We start from the raw sequence: 23,137 nt of genomic DNA, 5'->3' as shown, positions 1-23,137 counted from the left end.
CCTGCTGCCTCCCGCTTTGAAGCAATTAAGAATCTGACTGGGGGGTGCCTAGCAGCATAGGCAGTCTCCCATAATCCGATCCCGGCCTTGAAATCACGTGATCGCATGAAATCATTTTTATAGCAAGTGTTTACATCGGAACACTTTGATGATGGCATGAAAAGGTTAAAGGTAGATATGTAAAAACAATGTGTGTGTAGATATACATTATGTGGCAAAAACTATGTGGACACCCCTACTAATGATTGATTTCTGGTGTTTCAGCCATTGCTATCAGGTGCATAAAATTCAGGATATAGCCATGAAATGGCCATAGACAAACATTGGCAGTACAAAGAGTAGTACTGAAAAATGCAACCTTTGCTACAAGTCATTTTACAAAATTTCTGCAAACTGCCTCTGAAAGCAACATTGCATAGTTCTTGTGCTGTCAGGAGTTTCATGAAATGGGTTACCAAGGCTAAGCAGCTGTTCACAAAACTCATGTCTTTTGCCGTACTACAACATGTTTTGACAATTACCCTATTAACTGCTATTAAAAGTATATTTCAACAATAAAAGTAAAATAAATAATCTGCAATGACCTTTCTCCCAAATAATCACCGATGACTGTTTTATTCAATCCTTCTCCTTTGTACAAGAACTGAGCAATGTCCTCTGGTGTGTTCTGCAACAGGTCATTTTCAAGAAGAAACTGGATGCCCTGTTAAAATAAATAACAATGATAAGAAATAATATAGAAAAAACTAAATTTATGCTTACCTGATAAATTTCTTTCTTTATGGACATGGAGAGTTTACAACGTCATTCCAATTACTAGTGGGAATGTCACTCCTAGTCAGCAAAAGGAGGCAAAGAGCACCACAGCAAAGCTCGTAAGTATCACTCCCCTACCCATAATCCCCAGTCATTCGACCAAAGGGAAATGGAAAAAGGAATAACACAAAGGTGTAGAGGTGCCTGAGGTTTAGTCAAACATAACTGTCTAATTAAGGGTGGGGTCGTGGACTCTCCATGTCCGGAAAGAAAGAAATTTATCAGGTAAGCATACATTTTGTTTTCTTTCCTAAGACATGGAGAGTCCACAATGTCATTTCAATTACTAGTGGGAACCAATACCCAAGCTAGAGGACACAGAATAAACAGGGAGGGAGAACAAGACAGTCAGACCTTAACAGAAGGCATCACCGCTTGAAGAACCTTTCTCCCAAAAGAGGCCTTAGCCGAGGCAAAAGTATCAAATTTGGAAAATTTGGAAAAAGTATCCAGAGAGGACCAAGTTGCAGCCTTGCTAATCTGTTCCACAGAAGCTTCATTTTTGAAAGCCCAAGAAGAGGAGACAGCCCTAGTGGAATGAGCTGTAATTCTCTTAGGAGGCTGCTGTCCAGCCGTCTCATAAGCAAAACGAATCAGACTTCTCAACCAGAGGGAAAGAGAAGTAGCAGTGGCCTTCTGACTCTTACGCTTTCCTGAAAAACAAACAAACAGGCAAGAAGACTCGCAAAAATCCTTAGTTGCCTGTAGGTAGAATTTTAGAACATGCACAACATCCAAGTTGTGCAACAGACATTCCTTATAAAAAGAATGATTAGGACATAAGAGAAGGAACAACAATTTCCTGATTAATATTACTATCAGACACCACTTTAGGGAGAAACCCCAATTTAGTACAAAGAACCGCCTTATCAGCATAAAATATGGCCGACAACCCTTTCTCCAAACCTTCCTGGAGAAAAGACAAAATCCTAGGAATCCTGATCCTAGTAGCCTTTAGATTCACACCAATAAAGGTATTTACGCCATACCTTATGGTAAATTTTTCTAGTGACAGGCTTGCAAGCCTGAATCATAGACTCAATGACCGACTCAATCTCCAAGCAGTCAGCTTCAGAGAAACAAGATTTGGATGGAGGAATGGACCATGAGTTAGAAGGTCCTTCCTCAGAGGAAACCTCCAAGATGGAAGAGATGACATCTTCACCAGGTCTGCATACCAGATTCTGCGAGGCCATGCAGGAGCTATTAGAATTACCGATGCTCTCTCCTTTTTGATATGAGTAATGACTCGTGGAAGGAGCGCAAAGGGAGGAAAAAGGTATGCTAGATCGAAATTCTAAGGAACCTGACTGCGGATCTCTTGACCTTGAACCGTACTTTGGAAGCTTGGCGTTCTGCCAAGATGCCATCAGATCCAACTCCGGCACCCCCCACTTGAGGGTTGACCTGGAGAACACCTCCAGATGGAGAGTTCACTCCCCGGGGTGAAATGTCTGTCTGCTCAGGAAATCCACTTCCCAGTTGTCCACTCCTAGAATGTGGATGGCAAATAGACAACAATTGTGAGCTTTCACCCACTGAATAATCAGAGACACCTCCTTCATGGCTAAGGAACTCTGAGTACCTCCCTGGTAGTTGATGTAAGCCACTTAGGTGATATTGTCTGATTGGAACCTGATAAACCGGGCTAAGGACAACTGAGGCCAAGCCATCAGAAAATTGTAAATTGCTCTCAACTCCAAGAGCAGACTCCTCTCGAGTCCACAGTCCCTGTGCCTTTAACGAGTCCCAGACTGCTCCCCAGTCTAGCAGGCTGGCGTCCGTGGTCACTATCACCCAGGAAGGTCTCCGGAAGTATGTGCCCTGAGACAGATGCTCCTGAGAAAGCCACCACGGAAGAGTCTCTTGTCGAATGGTCTAGATCTGAATGGTCTCCATTTCATTATCTGAGCATGTATAATTGCAGAGCTCTCAAATGGAATCGAGCAAAGGGAATGATGTCCATGGAAGCGACCATCAGACCAATTACCGCAATACATAGAGCCACTGATGGCCGAACAGTAGACTGTAGAGAGAGGCAAGAGGAAAGAATTTTGGATTTTCTGACCTCCGTCAGAAATTTTTTCAAAGATAGGGAATCTTTGATGGTCCCTAAGAAAACCACCCTTGTAGCTGGAACAAGGTAACTCTTTTCCAGATTCACTTTTCAACCGTGGAAATGTAGAAAAGACAACAAGATCTCTGAATGAGAGTTTGCTTGTCGAAAAGAAGGCGCATGAACCAATATGTTGTCCAGGTAGGACACCACTGCAATTCCCAGAGACCTGACCACTGTCAAGAGAGCCCACAGAACCTTTGAGAAAGAATCTCAGGAAATATACGTGTCCTTCAGGCCTATGGTCGTCATGAACTGACCCTCTTGGACCAAAGGAAGAATGGAACGAATGGTTTCCATTTTGAAGGGCGGTACACTGAGAAACTTGTTGAGGCACTTTAGGTCTAAAATGGGTCGAAAAGTTCCTTCTTTTTTGGGAACCACAAACAGATTTGAATAGAATCCTAGACCCCGTTTCCCTTACTGGAACTGGAACAATTACTCCCAGGGAGGAAAGGTCCTGAACGCAGTTAAAGAATGCCTCTCTTTTTACCTGGTCTGCAGATAATCTTGAGAGGTAGAATCTGCCCCTGGGAGGGAAAGTTTTGAATTGTATTTTGTAACCCTAAGATACTAAGTCCACAGCCTAAAGATCTGGGACATCTCGTCCCCATGCTTGACAAAACCGGGAAAGTCTGCCCCCCACTTGATCCGATCTATGACTAGGGGCCGACCCTTAACACTGACTTAGACTCAGCTGAGGGTTTCTTCGATTGCTTCCCCTTATTCCAAGATTGATTGGGCTTCCAAGAAGACTTGGACTGCTCCTGCTTGGAAGAGGGAGAGGAAGACTTTTGTTTGAAGTTACGAAACGAACGAAAATTACTTTGACGTCCTTTGAGTCTGTTTTTCTTGTCTTGTGGTAGAAAAGACCCTTTTCCACCCGTAATATCAGAAATTATTTCTGCAAGACCAGGTCCGAACAAGATCTAACCCTTGTAAGGAAGCACCAGAAGCTTGGACTTAGAGTAAACATCAGCTGACCAATATTTTAGCCACAATGCCCTGCGGGCTAGGACAGTAAAGCCAGACATCTTGGCTCCCAGTCTAATAACTTGCAGGTTAGTATCAGAAATAAAGGAATTGGCTAGTTTGAGCGCCTTAATCCTATCTTGTATCTCCTCCAACTGAGTCTCTCCTAAAATTGATTCAGACAAGGTGTTGCACCAATAAGATGCTGCACTTGCTACTGTGGCAATACAAACTGCAGGTTGCCATTGAAGACCTTGATGAACATACATCTTCTTCAAATAATCTTCCAGCTTTTTGTCCATGGGATCCTTAAAGAAGCAGCTATCCTCTATAGGGATCGTAGTTCTCTTAGCCAGAGTAGAAATGGCCCCTTCTACTTTAGGCACTGTGCGCCATAAATCTTTAATGGAGTCAGCAACAGGAAACGTCTTTTTGAAGACGGGAGAAGGGGAGAAAGTTATCCCTGGCTTCTCCCATTCCTGAGAAATAATCTACACCTCACGGTCTGGAACAGGAAACACTTCCACAGAGGAAGGAACATCATAGTATTTGTTAAGTTCACTAGATTTTGTAGGGTTGACCACAACAGAAGAGTCTGAGTCGTCCAAAGTAGCCAATACCTCCTTTAACAGTACACAAAGGTGTTCAAACTTAAACCTGAAGTTTACTTCTTCAACTTCAGACAAAGGATTTACACTGTCAGAATCTGAGATTTCACCCTCAGAAGCTACCAAGGTAACCTCCTCATCAGAGTTATGATGGAGGGCAACCTGCGTAGCAGCAGATGGGACAGACACCTTGCTATCTGACGAATGTTTAGTTTTCCTCTTGCATTTCTCCAATGCAGGAAAAGCAGATAATGCCACAGATACTGCAGAAGATATCTGTGCAGCAAAATCTATAGGCAAATATACTCCTCCAGGAGGTTTAGAGTAACTGCAGGGCACTGCATGTGACGTCAATGAAGCTTGGGACGTTTGAGGAGAAAGCTGCGGCATAACCTTAACAGCATTATCCTGGCAGACAATAGGCAATAATTTATCTTTACATTCTAGCGTTCTAGCTAAACATGTAGCACAAAATTGCAAAGGCAAAACAATTTGGGACTCTAGGCACAGCAAACATTTATCAAAGAAAACAGCATCTGATTCCATGTCCATAGCTCACAATATAAAGATTCCTCAAAAATAAAAGGCAAATTATAATATTAGAAAAATGAACTAGGGTCACTTTAAAAATAATACATAAGCCTCAAAGTGTTATTCACACTAATAAACACTCACACCTCTGCACCTCAGACAGTTGGATGAACGGCGAGTCACGTGACCGGCAAACAGGAACTGCACAGCTATACTAAAAGCGTGCGTTCCTAACTGCCGACAGGAATAACAGTCCCTCACAAATATTGAGTTAGGAGATGATACTCCACCTACTAATGGCCGCCAAAATGCAGCACTGAGTCACACACAAACAAGCCCCACATAGCCTCTTCTATCTGAGCACTTAGCTTTTCCTTCTATGATCTCATAAACAAAAAAACAAAAACAAAATGTCTCCAAATTAAGGGAATTTAACCCTTCACTTGCAGTGCCTAGATCCTGTATATAAAGGATTATCATGTCCCCTTCTAAAAGAATGCAGAGTTAACTGTCTTCAGGGTAGTATGTCCCCTTACTGCAGAGTTAACTATCTTCTTAAAGTGACAGTCTCCAATACCTAGAAGACAAAATCACTTACCTGCAATCTAGCTGTCCGGCAGGAAGACAGTTTACCAGGCATGAAAGGACACAAACTTCTTACAGAGACCTGTGGAAAAAACATAATTTATGTAAGAACTTACCTGATAAATTCATTTCTTTCATATTAGCAAGAGTCCATGAGCTAGTGACGTATGGGATATACATTCCTACCAGGAGGGGCAAAGTTTCCCAAACCTTAAAATGCCTATAAATACACCCCTCACCACACCCACAATTCAGTTTAACGAATAGCCAAGAAGTGGGGTGATAAGAAAAGAGCGAAAGCATCAAAAAAATAAGGAATTGGAATAATTGTGCTTTATACAAAAAAATCATAACCACCACAAAAAAGGGTGGGCCTCATGGACTCTTGCTAATATGAAAGAAATGAATTTATCAGGTAAGTTCTTACATAAATTATGTTTTCTTTCATGTAATTAGCAAGAGTCCATGAGCTAGTGACGTATGGGATAATAAATACCCAAGATGTGGAACTTCCACGCAAGAGTCACTAGAGAGGGAGGGATAAAATAAAGACAGCCAATTCCGCTGAAAAATTAATCCACTACCCAAATCAAAAAAGTTTCAATTTTTATAATGAAAAAAACTGAAATTATAAGCAGAAGAATCAAACTGAGACAGCTGCCTGAAGTACCATTCTACCAAAACTGCTTCTAAAGAAGAGAAAACATCAAAATGGTAGAACATAGTAAAAGTATGCAAAGAAGACCAAGTCATTGCTTTGCAAATCTGATCAACAGAAGCTTCATTCTTTAAAAAGCCCAGGAAGTAGAAACTTTACCTAGTAGAATGAGCCATACTCCTCCAAGGCGGGAATCCACCCGACTCCAAATAAGCATGATGAATCAAAAGTTTAAGCAAGATGCCAAATAAATGGCAGAAGCTTTTTGACCTTCCTAAAACCAGAAAAGATAAAAAATAGACTAGAAGTCTATCTGAAATCTGAATAGCTTCAACATAGAAAGCAAGAATCTCACCAAAGAAGTATTAGGAAAACAATAATTCCTTCCTAATGTTTGTTAGAATTTACAACTTTAGGTAAGAATTGAAATGAGGGCAGCAAACACCACTTTTTCCTGATGAAAAAAATCAGAAAAAAGAGATTCACAAGAAAGAACAGATAATTCAAAAGCTGTTCTAGCTGAAGAGATGTCCAAAAAGAACAATACTTTCCATGAAAGTAATTAATGTCCAGAGCAAGCATATGCTCAAATAGAAGAGCCTGAAAAACCTTCAGAACCCAATTAAGACTCCAAGGAGGAGAAATTGGCTTAATGACAGGTTTGATACGAATCAAAACCTGAAAAAAATGATGACTATCAGGAAGTAACACTGCCTTATCCTGATGAAAAATCAGAAAAAGATATTCACAAAAAAGAGCAGATAGCTCAAAAATTCTTCTAGCAAAAGAAATAACCAAAAGGAACAATACTTTTCCAAGAAAGTAATTTAATGTTCAGAAAATGCATAGTTTCAAACGGAGGAGCCTGTAAAGCCCTCAGCACCAAATTGAGACTCCAAAGAGGAGAGACTGAATTAATGACAGGCTTGATACGGACCAAAGCCTGAACAAAACAATGAATATCAGGATGATTAGCAATCTTTCTGTGAAAAAAGAACAGAAAGAATAGAGATTTGTCCTAACAAAGAACTGCAGACAAAACCTTATCCAAACCAACCTGAAAAGAATAATAAAATTCTATGAATTTTAAAAGAATGCCAAGAAAACATAATTTATGCTTACCTGATAAATTCCTTTCTTCTGTAGTGTGATCAGTCCACGGGTCATCATTACTTCTGGGATATTACTCCTCCCCAACAGGAAGTGCAAGAGGATTCACCCAGCAGAGCTGCATATAGCTCCTCCCCTCTACGTCACTCCCAGTCATTCGACCAAGGACCAACGAGAAAGGAAAAGCCAAGGGTGAAGTGGTGACTGGAGTATAAATTAAAAAATATTTACCTGCCGTAAAAACAGGGCGGGCCGTGGACTGATCACACTACAGAAGAAAGGAATTTATCAGGTAAGCATAAATTATGTTTTCTTCTGTTAAGTGTGATCAGTCCACGGGTCATCATTACTTCTGGGATACCAATACCAAAGCAAAAGTACACGGATGACGGGAGGGATAGGCAGGCTCTTTATACAGAAGGAACCACTGCCTGAAGAACCTTTCTCCCAAAAATAGCCTCCGATGAAGCAAAAGTGTCAAATTTGTAAAATTTGGAAAAAGTATGAAGTGAAGACCAAGTTGCAGCCTTGCAAATCTGTTCAACAGAGGCCTCATTCTTGAAGGCCCAAGTGGAAGCCACAGCTCTAGTAGAATGAGCTGTAATTGTTTCAGGAGGCTGCTGTCCAGCAGTCTCATAAGCTAAACGAATTATGCTACGAAGCCAAAAAGAAAGAGAGGTAGCGGAAGCTTTTTGACCTCTCCTCTGCCCAGAGTAAATGACAAACAGAGAAGACGTTTGTCGAAATTCCTTAGTTGCCTGTAAGTAAAATTTTAGAGCACGGACTACATCCAGGTTGTGCAGTAGACGTTCCTTCTTTGAAGAAGGATTTGGGCATAAAGAAGGAACAACAATCTCTTGATTGATATTCCTGTTAGTAACTACCTTAGGTAAGAACCCAGGTTTAGTACGCAGGACTACCTTATCCAAATGAAAAATCAAATAAGGAGAATCACAATGTAAGGCTGATAATTCAGAGACTCTTCGAGCCGAGGAAATAGCCATTAAAAATAGAACTTTCCAAGATAACAACTTTATATCAATGGAATGAAGGGGTTCAAACGGAACGCCCTGTAAAACATTAAGAACAAGGTTTAAACTCCATGGTGGAGCAACAGTTTTAAACACAGGCTTAATCCTGGCCAAAGCCTGACAAAAAGCCTGGACGTCAGGAACTTCTGACAGACGTTTGTGTAACAGAATGGACAGAGCTGAGATCTGTCCCTTTAATGAACTAGCAGATAAACCCTTTTCTAAACCTTCTTGTAGAAAAGACAATATCCTAGGAATCCTAACCTTACTCCAAGAGTAACCTTTGGATTCACACCAATATAGGTATTTACGCCATATCTTATGGTAAATCTTTCTGGTAACAGGTTTCCTAGCCTGTATTAAGGTATCAATAACTGACTCAGAAAACCCACGTCTTGATAAAATCAAGCGTTCAATTTCCAAGCAGTCAGCTTCAGAGAAGTTAGATTTTGATGTTTGAAGGGACCCTGTATCAGAAGGTCCTGTTTCAGAGGTAGAGACCAAGGTGGACAGGATGACATGTCCACCAGGTCTGCATACCAAGTCCTGCGTGGCCACGCAGGTGCTATTAGAATCACTGATGCTCTCTCTTGTTTGATTCTGGCAATCAATCGAGGAAGCAACGGGAAGGGTGGAAACACGTAAGCCATCCTGAAGTCCCAAGGTGCTGTCAGAGCATCTATCAGGACTGCTCCTGGATCCCTGGATCTGGACCCGTAACGAGGAAGCTTGGCGTTCTGTCGAGACGCCATGAGATCTATCTCTGGTTTGCCCCAACGTCGAAGTATTTGGGCAAAGACCTCCGGATGAAGTTCCCACTCCCCCGGATGAAAAGTCTGACGACTTAAGAAATCCGCCTCCCAGTTCTCCACTCCCGGGATGTGGATTGCTGACAGGTGGCAAGAGTGAGACTCTGCCCAGCGAATTATCTTTGATACTTCCATCATAGCTAGGGAGCTTCTTGTCCCTCCCTGATGGTTGATGTAAGCTACAGTCGTGATGTTGTCCGACTGAAACCTGATGAACCCCTGAGTTGTCAACTGGGGCCAAGCCAGGAGGGCATTGAGAACTGCTCTCAATTCCAGAATGTTTATTGGCAGGAGACTCTCCTCCTGACTCCATTGTCCCTGAGCCTTCAGAGAATTCCAGACGGCACCCCAACCTAGAAGGCTGGCGTCTGTTGTTACAATTGTCCAGTCTGGTCTGCTGAATGGCATCCCCCTGGACAGATGTGGCCGAGAAAGCCACCATAGAAGAGAATTTCTGGTCTCTTGATCCAGATTCAGAGAAGGGGATAAGTCTGAGTAATCCCCATTCCACTGACTTAGCATGCACAGTTGCAGTGGTCTGAGGTGTAAGCGTGCAAAGGGTACTATGTCCATTGCCGCTACCATTAAGCCGATTACCTCCATGCATTGAGCCACTGACGGGTGTTGAATGGAATGAAGGGTGCGGCAAGCACTTTGAAGTCTTGTTAGCCTGTCCTCTGTCAGGTAAATCTTCATTTCTACAGAATCTATAAGAGTCCCCAGGAAGGGAACTCTTGTGAGAGGAACGAGTGAACTTTTCTTTTCGTTCACCTTCCATCCATGTGACCTTAGAAATGCCAGCACTAACTCTGTATGAGACTTGGCAGTTTGAAAACTTGAAGCTTGTATCAGAATGTCGTCTAGGTATGGAGCTACCGAGATTCCCCGCGGTCTTAGTACCGCCAGAAGAGCACCCAGAACCTTTGTGAAGATTCTTGGAGCTGTAGCCAATCCGAATGGAAGAGCCACAAACTGGTAATGCCTGTCTAGGAAGGCAAACCTTAGGTACCGATAATGATCTTTGTGAATCGGTATGTGAAGGTAAGCATCTTTTAAATCTACAGTGGTCATGTACTGACCCTCTTGGATCATAGGTAAAATTGTCCGAATAGTCTCCATCTTGAACGATGGAACTCTTAGGAATTTGTTTAGGATCTTTAAGTCCAGGATTGGTCTGAAAGTTCCCTCTTTTTTGGGAACCACAAACAGATTTGAGTAAAACCCCTGTCCCTGTTCCGATCGTGGAACTGGATGGATTACTCCCATTAACAAGAGCTCTTGTACGCAGCGTAGAAACACCTCTTTCTTTGTCTGGATTGTTGACAATCTTGACAGATGAAATCTCTCTCTTGGAGGAGAGTATTTGAAGTCCAGAAGGTATCCCTGAGATATTATCTCTAGCGCCCAGGGATCCTGAACATCTCTTGCCCAAGCCTGGGCGAAGAGAGAAAGTCTGCCCCCCACTAGATCCGATCCCGGATCGGGGGCCCTCAATTCATGCTGTTTTAGGGGCAGCAGCAGGTTTCCTAGTCTGCTTGCCCTTGTTCCAGGACTGGTTAGGTTTCCAGCCTTGTCTGTAGCGAGCAACAGCTCCTTCCTGTTTTGGTGCAGAGGAAGTTGATGCTGCTCCTGCTTTGAAATTACGAAAGGAACGAAAATTAGACTGTCTAGTCTTGGCTTTGGCTTTGTCCTGAGGCAGGGCATGGCCTTTACCTCCCGTAATGTCAGCGATAATCTCTTTCAACCCGGGCCCGAATAAAGTCTGCCCTTTGAAAGGTATATTAAGCAATTTAGACTTAGAAGTAACATCAGCTGACCAGGATTTTAGCCACAGCGCCCTGCGTGCCTGAATGGCGAATCCTGAATTCTTCGCCGTAAGTTTAGTAAGATGTACTACGGCCTCCGAAATGAATGAATTAGCTAGTTTAAGGACTCTAAGCCTGTCCGTAATGTCGTCCAGAGTAGCTGAACCAATGTTCTCTTCCAGAGACTCAATCCAGAATGCCGCTGCAGCCGTGATCGGCGCAATGCATGCAAGGGGTTGCAATATAAAACCTTGTTGAACAAACATTTTCTTAAGGTAACCCTCTAATTTTTTATCCATTGGATCTGAAAAAGCACAGCTATCCTCCACCGGGATAGTGGTACGCTTAGCTAAGGTAGAAACTGCTCCCTCCACCTTAGGGACCGTTTGCCATAAGTCCCTTGTGGTGGCGTCTATTGGAAACATTTTTCTAAATATCGGAGGGGGTGAGAACGGCACACCGGGTCTATCCCACTCCTTAGTAACAATTTCAGTAAGTCTCTTAGGTATAGGAAAAACCTCAGTACTCGTCGGTACCGCAAAATATTTATCCAACCTACACATTTTCTCTGGTATTGCAACTGTGTTACAATCATTCAGAGCCGCTAACACCTCCCCTAGTAATACACGGAGGTTTTCCAGTTTAAATTTAAAATTTGAAATATCTGAATCCAGTCTGTTTGGATCAGAACCGTCACCCACAGAATGAAGTTCTCCGTCCTCATGTTCTGCCACCTGTGACGCAGTGTCTGACATGGCCCTAATATTATCAGCGCACTCTGTTCTCACCCCAGAGTGATCATGCTTACCTCTTAGTTCTGGTAATTTACCCAAAACCTCAGTCATAACAGTAGCCATATCCTGTAATGTGATTTGTAATGGCCGCCCAGATGTACTCGGCGCTACAATATCACGCACCTCCCTCTGAGCGGGAGATGTAGGTACTGACACGTGAGGCGAGTTAGTCGGCATAACTCTCCCCTCGTTGTTTGGTGAAATTTGTTCAATTTGTACAGATTGACTTTTATTTAAAGTAGCATCAATACAGTTAGTACATAAATTTCTATTGGGCTCCACTTTGGCATTGCAACAAATGACACAGGTATCATCCTCTGAATCAGACATGTTTAACACACTAGCAAATAAACTTGTAACTTGGAAATACAATTCAATTAGAATAATATTAAAACGTACTGTGCCTTTAAGAAGCACAGAAGATCTATGACAGTTGAAAATTAATAAATTGAAACAGTTATAGCCTCAATCCTTGTAAATAACACAACTTTAGCAAAGGTTTAATCCCATTAGCAAAGATAACAAATTCTGAAAGCAGGAAACAAATTACAGAATAAACGTTTTTTATCTCAGTCAAACTATAATTCTCACAGCTCTGCTGAGAGAAATTACCTCCCTCAAAATAAGTTTTGAAGACCCCTGAGCTCTGTAGAGATGAACCGGATCATGCAGGGAATACAATAAGTTGCTGACTGAAATATTTGATGCATAGTAAAAGCGCCAAAAAACGGCCCCTCCCCCTCACACACAGCAGTGAGGGAGAACAGAAACTGTCAGAAAACAGATTAAGCAACTGCCAAGTGGAAAAATAGTGCCCAAACATTTATTCACTCAGTACCTCAGTAAATGAAAACGATTTTACATTCCAGCAAAAACGTTAAACATAATCTCTAGTTATTAAACAGCTTTATGTATTTCTTACAGTGTAATTCTAGTGAAGTACCATTCCCCAGAATACTGAAGTGTAAAGTATACATACATGACATTATATCGGTATGGCAGGATTTTCTCATCAATTCCATTGTCAGAAAATAAAAACTGCTACATACCTCTATGCAGATTCATCTGCCCGCTGTCCCCTGATCTGAAGTTTACCTCTCCTCAGATGGCCGAGAAACAGCAATATGATCTTAACTACTCCGGCTAAAATCATAACAAAAACTCTGGTAGATTCTTCTTCAAACTCTGCCAGAGAGATAATAACACACTCCGGTGCTATTTTAAAATAACAAACTTTTGATTGAAGATATAAAACTAAGTATAATCACCATAGTCCTCTCACACATCCTATCTAGTCGTTGGGTGCAAGAGAATGACTGGGAGTGACGTAGAGGGGAGGAGCTATATGCAGCTCTGCTGGGTGAATCCTCTTGCACTTCCTGTTGGGGAGGAGTAATATCCCAGAAGTAATGATGACCCGTGGACTGATCACACTTAACAGAAGAAAAGTAGGTCTTCCAGACTCAATAATAAATCTTTCTAGAGACAGATTTACGAGCCTGAAACAAAGCGTTCAATCTCCATCCCTTCAAATTTAATGATTTGAGATCCTGATGGAAAAAATGGGCCTTGAGAAAGAAGGTCTGGTTTAAACGGAAGTGTCCAAGGTTGGCAACTGGCCATCCGAATGAAATCCGCATACCAAAACCTGAGAGGCCATGCTGGAGCCACCAGCATAACAAACAAATACTCCATAAGAATTTTGGAAATCATTTTGGAAGAAGAACTAGAGGCGGAAAGAAATAGGCAAAAAGATAATTTCCAAAGAAATGTCAATGCATACACTACTTCCGCCTGAGGATCCCCGGACCTGAATAGGCCCCTGGGAAGTTATTTATTCAGATGAGATGCCAACAGATCTATTTCTAGAAATGCTCACATCTGAAAAATTGAAAAACATATCTGGGTATGAGAGACCATTCTCCCGGATGTAAAGCTTGATTAACAGAGATAATCCGCTTACCAAATATCTATACCTGGGAAAAAAAACACAGAATTTAGATAGGAGCTGGATTTAGCCTAAACTAATATCCGAGACACTTCTGTCACAGCCTAAGGACTGATAGTCCTACCCTGATGATTGACATACACCATAGTTGTGATATTGTCTGAAAAACAATAAACGTCTCTTCCTCAAAAAGAAACTAACTGAAAAACTCTGAGAAAACACGGAGTTCTAAAATATCAAATGGTAATCTCGCCCTCCTGAGATTTCTAAACCCCTTGTGCTGACAGAGATCCACAGACAGCCTCCCAACCAAAAAGACTCACATCTATAGAGATCATGGTCCAGGTTGAGAACTAAATGATGGTGATCTTAACCACCAAATCAAGAGAGATAAATATTAGGATTTGAAGATTTAAAATGCGAAATCCTAGAATCCCTGCACCATAATTCAGCATAAAAGACTGGAAAGGTTCTGTCTATTGAAAATGAGCAAAGGGAATTGAATCCAATGCTGCGGCCATAAGACCTAAAACTTCTATGCATATATAGCAACTGAAGGAAATAATAGAGACTAAAGGTACCGACAGACGGAACCCAATAAAATTGTCCCTTGTCTGATAGAGACAAAGACAGTGACACAAACTATCTGGAAACCTAAAAAAGGTGACCCTTGTGAGAGGAATCAAGAGCTTTATCCTCTAACTATGTCCTGAAGAACAAAAAAGTCTTAACCTGCCCCTTGCCAGCCAAGCTGGAATACGGCACATACATCGCAATTTAAGGGAGCTGATTTCGAACTCAAAAAATTTCCAATTAAAAACATGTTACTTGGGAAAGAATTCAGGAATTCATTCCTTAATAAGAACAACCAAATTAGTATAAGCTTAAAGTTTTAGTCTTAGAACTCAATCTTGAAGCCCAGAGTAACAGTTAAGAATTGAATCCAATTATAAAACAAATAATTGATTATCTTAGAACAAAAGAAATATGGATTTTTAGAAATCACAAAATTCTTCTAGCTCAAACAGCTAAAGACATATTAAACCTCATTTGGGAAAATATTCAATAAAATGAAGACACAAATGAAATTAATAGCATGATAGTCCAGTTAAAGGACCAGACAATACAGTGGACTTGCATAATCAATAAATGCAAAACAACAAGACAAATGCAACAGCACCTAGTCTAGTAAATGTTGTACCTTTAACAATGCTAAAATAAATCATAATCTGATACTTGATCTTAAAGTAAACAGAAAAACTGAAGCAATTGCAACATCCAAATAAATCACAGGTCCAAGAAAGGTACCTGAAACTAAACAATTTTCCATAAATAAGATACAACCATCTAAAGGAAAATAAATACTATTTTGCTATAGAAACAAAAGCATAATTAGTAGGAGTAGAGATAGCCCCAATAAATTGGAGAACCCTCCAAATTGAATTAAACTGCCGGCAAAGAGTATAGTTTAAAACCTTTGAAGAAGGAATAAAAGAAAATTATCAGCCTATTCCATTCCCTAGTATAAGGAAATGGAAAAAAAACCTCTGAAAACACAGAAGAATAAATAAGCAGAAATAGTGTTAGCTAGTCTTGAAAAAGAACTAGTTACCTTAATGTCCTAAATAATCAACACCTTTTCAACAAAGAACAAATGTACTTTAATAAAAAAGTAGATTTGTTAGTGTCAATATCTGATGAAGAAAATTCTGAATGAGAAAAAACATCATCAGAGAAGGATAAATCAGTATGTTGTTGGTCATTTGAAACTTCAATAAAAAAGAAGTTTGAAAAAGACCTAAAAATTTTATTAGAAGGCACAAAGTCAGACAAAGCCTTTAAAATAGAATCAGAAAAATATTTCTTAAAAATCTTCTAAATATTTCTTGTACATAAGATGTAAAAAGAATGGCAATATATAAAGCATAAATACTAATGGATTCTGAATGTAAAAGTTTATCATGATAACCTATTACAAACCATAGCTAAAGATAAACATTCATAACATTTAAAATAAATGAACTTAGCTTTGGTAGGACTGAACTCAGTCAAGCGTTTTTCCAGAAGTAGCTTCTGATCCAGGGTCAATCTGAGACATCTTGCAATATGTAATAGAAAAAACAACATATAAAGCAAAATCTATCAAATTCCTTAAATGACAGTTTCAGGAATGGGAAAAAATGCCAATGAACAAGCTTCTAGCAACCAGAAGCAAATAAACAATGAGACTTAAATAATGTGGAGACAATAATGACGCCCATATTTTTTAGCGCCAAAAAAGACGCCCACATTATTAGGCGCCTAAATGCGACGCCGACATTTTTGGCGCAAAACGTCAAAAAAATGACGCAATCACAAACAACTTCCGGGGACAAGTACGACGCCGGAAATGACAAAGAAAATTTTTGCGCCAAAAACATCCGCGCCAAGAATGACGCAATAAAATGAAGCATTTTCAGCCCTGCGAGCCTAATAGCCCACAGGAAAAAAAGTCGATTTTTAAGGTAAGAAAAAAATTAATTATTCATATGCATTATCCCAAATAATGAAACTGACTGTCTGAAATAAGGAATATTGATCATCCTGAATCAAGGCAAATAAATGTTTAAACACATCTATTTAGAACTTTATATAAAAGTGCCCAACCATAGCTTAGAGTGTCACAAAAAAATAAGACTTTCTTACCCCAGGACACTCATCTACATGTAGTAGAAAGCCAAACCAGTACTGAAACGAGAATCAGTAGAGGTAATGATATATATAAGAGTATATCGTCGATCTGAAAAGGGAGGTAAGAGATGAATCTCTACGACCGATAACAGAGAACCTATGAAATAGATTCCGTAGAAGGAGACCATTGAATTCAAATAGGCAATACTCTCTTCACATCCCTCTGACATTCACTGCACACTGAGAGGAAAACCGGGCTCCAGCCTGCTGCGAAGCGCATATCAACATAGAATCTAGCACAAACTTACTTCACCACCTCCACGGGAGGCAAAGTTTGTTAAACTGAATTGTGGGTGTGGTGAGGGGTGTATTTATAGGCATTTTAAGGTTTGGGAAACTTTGCCCCTCCTGGTAGGAATGTATATCCCATACGTCACTAGCTCATGGACTCTTGCTAATTACATGAAAGAAAGAACAGAGTAACCAACTCTGGCTTTCTGTGACTAGGGCAGCAAATATGTTAGGAGAACAAAGTAAGGACCACCTCACCACTTCCTAACTGCTTAAAAGCCACCACTACTCTTACTCAAGAGATTGACGTGGACATAGCTAAACCCAGATCCTTGCTTGAAGGGAAAAGTACCCCAAAAAATTTTTTTACATTTTCAGACACCAAGCTTCACCTCCTCCATTGACAGAGGCAAAGAGAATGACTGGGGATTATGAGTAGGCGAGAGACACTTAACAGTTTTTCTGTGGTGTTCTTTGCCTCCTCCTGCTGGCCAGGAGTGATATTCACACTAGTAATTGGAATGAAGTCGTGGACACTACATGTCTTAGGAAAGAAAGAAAAATTATGAAAATTCCAATAATAACCACAGAACACTAAACTACCGGTCTTATAAAGACATAAATGTGCAAAAAGAAACTCAGAGTCATAGTGATGTGACTGTAGATAGGACTCTGCTGCTTATTTACATAGCAATAATTTACTCAGATAGCAAGTATTTGACTATCATACATCTTCCAACACAGCATCCCATACAAACATTTGTAAATCTCTAGAGGCCAAAGTTGTGCCAGAAACCAAAATTAATATTTCCAGTTGGCAAGATGGAGTAAAGTAGATAGACAGAGAGATGGTCGGGAGATAGATGGAATCCCCCCCCCCCCCAAAAAAAAAACAGCTAGAAAATAAATTTATTACCATAAACTATTAGTGCATACAACTATTTCGGTCCAATTGGAATGCCAAAGATAACGGCCACATTTTTTCAGAACAAGATATTTGTGAAAGTGCAGATCTTAGTGTGTTGCACTTTCACAAGAATAAATCCGTCTCCAAAATTGCCTAATGCAGCTTATGGCCATTCAGATCGGCCCGAAATAGCTGAATGCACATGTATATTAGTCACCATGTTTACCTTTTTAGGGTCCATGTTGAATTTTTTTCTTCCCATGGCAATCTGTTTATTCCTCTGAGATGTTTTACTGTTACATAAAAAAAAATTGGAACAATGTAAAAATGTAACCTGCTAAATTATAAAATAAATAAAAAAATTGTTTCATCACAGCAGTTTAACTATTTATATAGGTTTATTCTTGTATGATTCATTATCATGACAAGTTTAAAACAAAAAGCAACTGGGGCCTAAAAAACATTTAATTAAAGGACACTGTACTGTAAAATTAGAAAATAAGCACTAAACACATATTATAAGCTTAGTATTGAAGTTATTCTCTACCTTCCGCCATGTTCAAATCTAGCTTTCATTGTATTCTAGTGCTGAGGTGTTTGCACATGTGCACCAACTCTTTTTCACATACCTGCAATGAAAACTAGGTACCAACATGCCACCTTTGACAGGTCAGTATGTGAAATGTATTCCCCTACAAGATCTGACCAGGTCAACCGCGAATATTATTGTGAAGTGGAAGCATCTAGGAGCAACAACATCCCAGCCACAAAGTGGTAGACAGCCCAAACACAAAAGAGCCGGGTTACAGAGTGCTGAAGCATGTAGTACGTAAAAATCACCTAAAATATGTTGCATCACTCTCTACAGAGTTCCAAACTGCCTCTAAAAGCAACATCAGTACAAGAACTGTCAAGAGCTTCATAAAATGGATTTCTATGTTTGAGCAGCTGTACACAAACCTCACATTAAAATGTGCAATGCTATGGGCTCAATTTATCAAGCCTTTGCCTCCCCTACGACTGCAGGTTCTCACAAGAGAACCTAAAGTCAGTATTTATCAAACAGCGGTCATCAGACCACTGCTTCCTACCCTCTTCTTCATCTCTTAGGTGGAGAATTTCAATCTCCCCGGTCTCGTCTGACCGAGGAGATTGACAGCTCCTGCCGGTGGTTTATTGGATGTGAGTGGGCAGTGGGCGGTAATGCACGCAAGCGTTATTTTGCAATGGTAAATTCCGGCAGATTGCTGCTCGCCAGAGGCGAGCTGGGGCAGACAGGAGCGAATATGTCCACCCTCGCTTGATAAATCAAGCCCGATGTGTCAGCAAGATATGTGCAAAGCAACTGTCCTTCAGATTCCTGCAGTTACACCTAAAAATAAAATGTATGCTTACCTAATAAATTGCTTTCTTTCCGGACATGGAGAGTGCACAATGTCATTCCAATTACTAGTGGGATATTCTCTCCTGGCCAGCAGGAGGAGGCAAAGAGCACCCCAGCAGAGCTGTTAAGTGTCACTTCCCTTACCCATAATCCCCAGTCATTCGACTGAAGGGAAATGGAAAAAGATGATAACACAAAAGGTGTAGAGGTGCCTGAGGTTTAACAAAAAAAATACTGTCTTAATTGAAGGTGGGGTCGTGGACTCTCCATGTCCGGAAAGAAAGAATTTTATTAGGTAAGAATACATTTTCTTTTCTTTCCTAACACATGGAGAGTCCACAACGTCATTCCAATTACTAGTGGAAACCAATACCCAAGCTAGAGGACACGGAATGAATAGGGAGGGAGAACAAGACAGGCAGACCTAAACAGAAGGCACCACCGCTTGAAGAACCTTTCTCCCAAAAGAGGCCTCAGCCAAGGCAAAAGTATCAAATTTGAAAAATTTCGGGGAAAAAAATGCAGAGAGGACAATGTAGTCGCCTTGCAAATATGTTCCACAGAAGCTTCATTTTTGAAAGCCCAAGATGGGGAGACAGCCCTAGTAGAATGAGCTGTAGTTCTCTCAGGAGGCTGCTGTCCAGCAGTCTCATAAGCAAACCGAATCATACTTCTCAACCAGAGGGAAAGAGAAGAAGAAGAGGCCTTCTGACCCTTCCGCTTTCCAGGGAAACAAACAAAAAGGGCAGAAGAGTGACGAAAATCTTTAGTAGCCTGTAGGTAAAATTTTAGAGCAGGCCCAACATCTAAGTTATGCAAAAGACATTCCTTACGAGAAGAAGGATTAGGACAAAGAGAATAAACAACAATTTCTTGATTAATGTTTCGATCCAAAATCACTTTAGGGAGAAATCCCAACTTAGAACGAAGGACCGCCTTATCCCCATGAAAAGAAAGGTAAGGTGAATCATACTGCAGAGCCGAGAATTTAGAAACTCTGCGAGCAGAGGAAATAGCAATAAGAAACAAAACTTTCTAAGATAACAAATTAATATCTACAGAATGCATTCGCTCAAATGGAGCCTGCAGCAAAACTTTAAGCTCAAGGTTCAAACTCCAAGGAGGAGCAACAGGTCTAAACACAGGCCTGATTCTGACCAGGGCCTGACAAAAGGATTGAACATCTGGCACATCCACCAGACGTTTGTGTAAAAGAATAGACATTGCAGAAATCTGACCCTTCAGAGAACTGACTGACAAATCCTTCTCCAGGCCTTCCTGGAGAAAAGACACAATTCTACGAATCCTGACCCTACTCCAAGAGAAGCCCTTTAATTCACACCAATATAGGTATTTGTGCCATACCTTATGGGAAATTTTATGAGTAACTGGTTTGCGAGCCTGAAGCATAGTATCAATGACTGGCTCAGAAAATCAACGCTTAGCCAAAACTAAGCGTTCACTCTCCATGCAGTCAGCTTCAGAGAAACTAGATTTGGATGGAAAAAATGACCCTGAGTTAGAATGTCCTTCCTCAGAGGTAACCTACAAGGTGGAAGAGTAGACATCTTCACCAGGTCTGCAAACCAGATCCTGCGAGGCCATGCAGGAGCTATTAGCATTACAGACGCTCTCTCCTGTTTGATACGAGCAATGACTTGTGGAAGGAGAGCAAAAGGAGTAAATGGGTATGCTAGACCGAAATCCCAAGGAACCACCAGAGCATCTATCAGGATGGCCTGAGGATCTCTTGACCTTGAACCATACCTTGGAAGTTTGGCGTTCTAAAGAGATGCCATCAGATCCAAATCCGGCACCCCCCACTTGAGGGTTAACCTGGAGAACACCTCCGGGTGAAGAGCCCACTCCCCGCGATGAAAGGTCTGTCTGCTCAGAAAATCCACCTCCCAATTGTCCACTACTGGAATGTGGATGGCCACTGAATAATGCGAGTCACCTCCTTCATGGCCAAGGAACTCCAAGGTCCTCCTTGGTGGTTGATGTAAGCCACTGAGGTGATGTCTGACTGGAATCTGATAAACCGGGCTAAAGACAACTGAGGTCAAGCCATCAAGGCATTGAAGATCGCTCTCAACTCCAAGATGTTTAAGGGAAGAGAAGACTTCTCCCAAGTCCACAGGCCCTGACCTTTTAACGAGCCCCAGACTGCTCCCCAGCCTAGAAGGCTGGCGTCCGTGGTCACAATCACCCAGGAGGGTCTCCGGGAGCATGTGCCCTGAGACAGAAGAAACTGAGAAATCCACCACGAGAGAGAGAGTTTCTTGCTAAAGGATCCAGATCTATCTTCTGAGAGATCTGAATGGTCTCTGTTCCATTGCCTGAGCATGCATAATTGTAGAGCTCTCAGATGGAATCAAGCAAAAGGAATGATGTCCATGGAAGCGACCATCAGACCAATTACCTCCATGCATTGAGCCACTGATGGACGAACAGTAGACTGGAGAGAGAGGCAAAAAGTGAGAAGTTTGGATTTTCTGACCTCCGTCAGAAAAATCTTCTTAGGTAGGGAATCTATGATGGTCCCTAAGTAACACACCCTTGTAGTTGGAACAAGGGAACTCTTCTCCAGATTCACTTTCCACCTGTGGGAACGTAGAAAAGACAACAAGATCTCTGTATGAGAGTTTGCTAGTTGAAAAGATGAAGCCTGAACCAAGATGTTGTCCAGGTAAGGCGCCACCGCAATTCCCTGAGACATGACGACTGCCAAGAGCGCCCCAAGAACCTTTGTGAAAATTCTGGGAGCTGTGGCAAGGCCAAACGGAAGAGCAACAAATTGAAAGTGCTTGTCTAGAAAAGCGAATCTCAAGAACTGGTGATGATCCCTGTGAATGGAAACATGAAGATACGCATCATGAGAGACCCTCTTGGACTAAAGGAAGAATGGACCGAATGGTTTCCATTTTGAAGGACGGTACCCTAAGAAATTTGTTGAGACATTTTAGGTCTAAAATGGGTCGAAAAGATCCCTCTGTTTGGGAACCACAAACAGATTTAAATAGAATCCTAGACCCTGTTCCCTTACCGAGACTGGAACAATCACTCCCAGGGAAGAAAGATCCTGAACGCAGTTTAAGAATGCCTCTTTTTACCTGATCTACAGATAATCCTGAGAAGAAAAATCTGCTCCTGGGAGGACAAGTCTTGAATTCTATTTTGTAACCCTGAAATACTATGTCCACAGCCCAAGGGTCTGAGACATCGCATATCCAAGCTTGTCGAAACAAGGAAAGTCTTCCCCCGACTTGATCCAATACCGGACCGGGGGTGGACCCTTTATACTGACTTAGCCTCAGATGAAGGCTTCTTTAACTGCTTCCCCTTATTCCAAGTCTGATTGGATCTCCAAAAGGAAGACTTTTGACCTTTGAAGCTACAAAAGGAACGAAAATTTGAATTTTGGCACCCTTTAGGTCTATTCTTCTTGTCTTGTGGAAGAAAGGACCCCTTTCCACCCGTAATTTCAGAAATTATCTCCGCCATACCAGGACTAAACAGGGACTTGCCCTTGAAAGGTAACGACAGGAGCTTGGACTTGGAGTTAACACCAGCTGACCAAGATTTTAACCACAGAGCCCTGCGAGCTAGAACAGTGAAAACAGACATCTTGGCTCCCAGTCTAATGACTTGCATGTTTGCATCAGAGATAAAGGAATTGGCCAGCTTGAGAGCCTTGAACCTATCTTGGATATCCTCTAACAAAGTCTCCTGTAAAATCAGCTCAGACAAAGCATCACACCAATAAGATGCTGTGCTTGTTACCGTAGCAATACAAACAGCAGGTTGCCATTGTAATCCCTAAAAATTTAAATAAGCCTCCAGCTTTTTATCCATAGGATCTTTAAAAGAACAGCTATCCTCTATAGGAATTGTGGTTCTCTTGGCCAGAGTAGAATTAGCTACTTCCACCTTAGACACAGTGCGCCATGAGTCCCGAATGGAGTCAACAACATCTTTTTAAATACGGGAGAAGGAGAAAAATGTATCCCTGGCTTATCCCATTCCTGTGATTTGATCTCTGACACACGGTCTGGAACAGGAAATACTTCCATGGAAGAAGGAACATCATAGTATTTATTAA

General features: G+C 41.3%; 1 protein-coding gene across 1 annotated transcript in view; it reads right to left on the bottom strand.

Annotated features, from left to right (window-relative positions):
* The window catches only part of CYTH3 (cytohesin 3), a 336,872-nt gene that overhangs the window by 195,820 nt on the left and 117,915 nt on the right, over positions 1-23,137 (bottom strand). Inside the window, exons 4-5 of the mRNA XM_053694552.1 lie at positions 17,878-17,944; positions 585-703 (exon numbers count right to left, since the gene is read on the bottom strand). Coding sequence (XP_053550527.1) covers positions 585-703; positions 17,878-17,944 — 186 coding nt within the window. The remainder of the gene's footprint in view (positions 1-584; positions 704-17,877; positions 17,945-23,137) is intronic.

This window comes from Bombina bombina, chromosome 11 (genome assembly GCF_027579735.1).
Source record: "Bombina bombina isolate aBomBom1 chromosome 11, aBomBom1.pri, whole genome shotgun sequence".
Lineage (NCBI taxonomy): Eukaryota > Metazoa > Chordata > Amphibia > Anura > Bombinatoridae > Bombina > Bombina bombina.
This window is presented reverse-complemented; position numbering and strand designations above follow the sequence as displayed.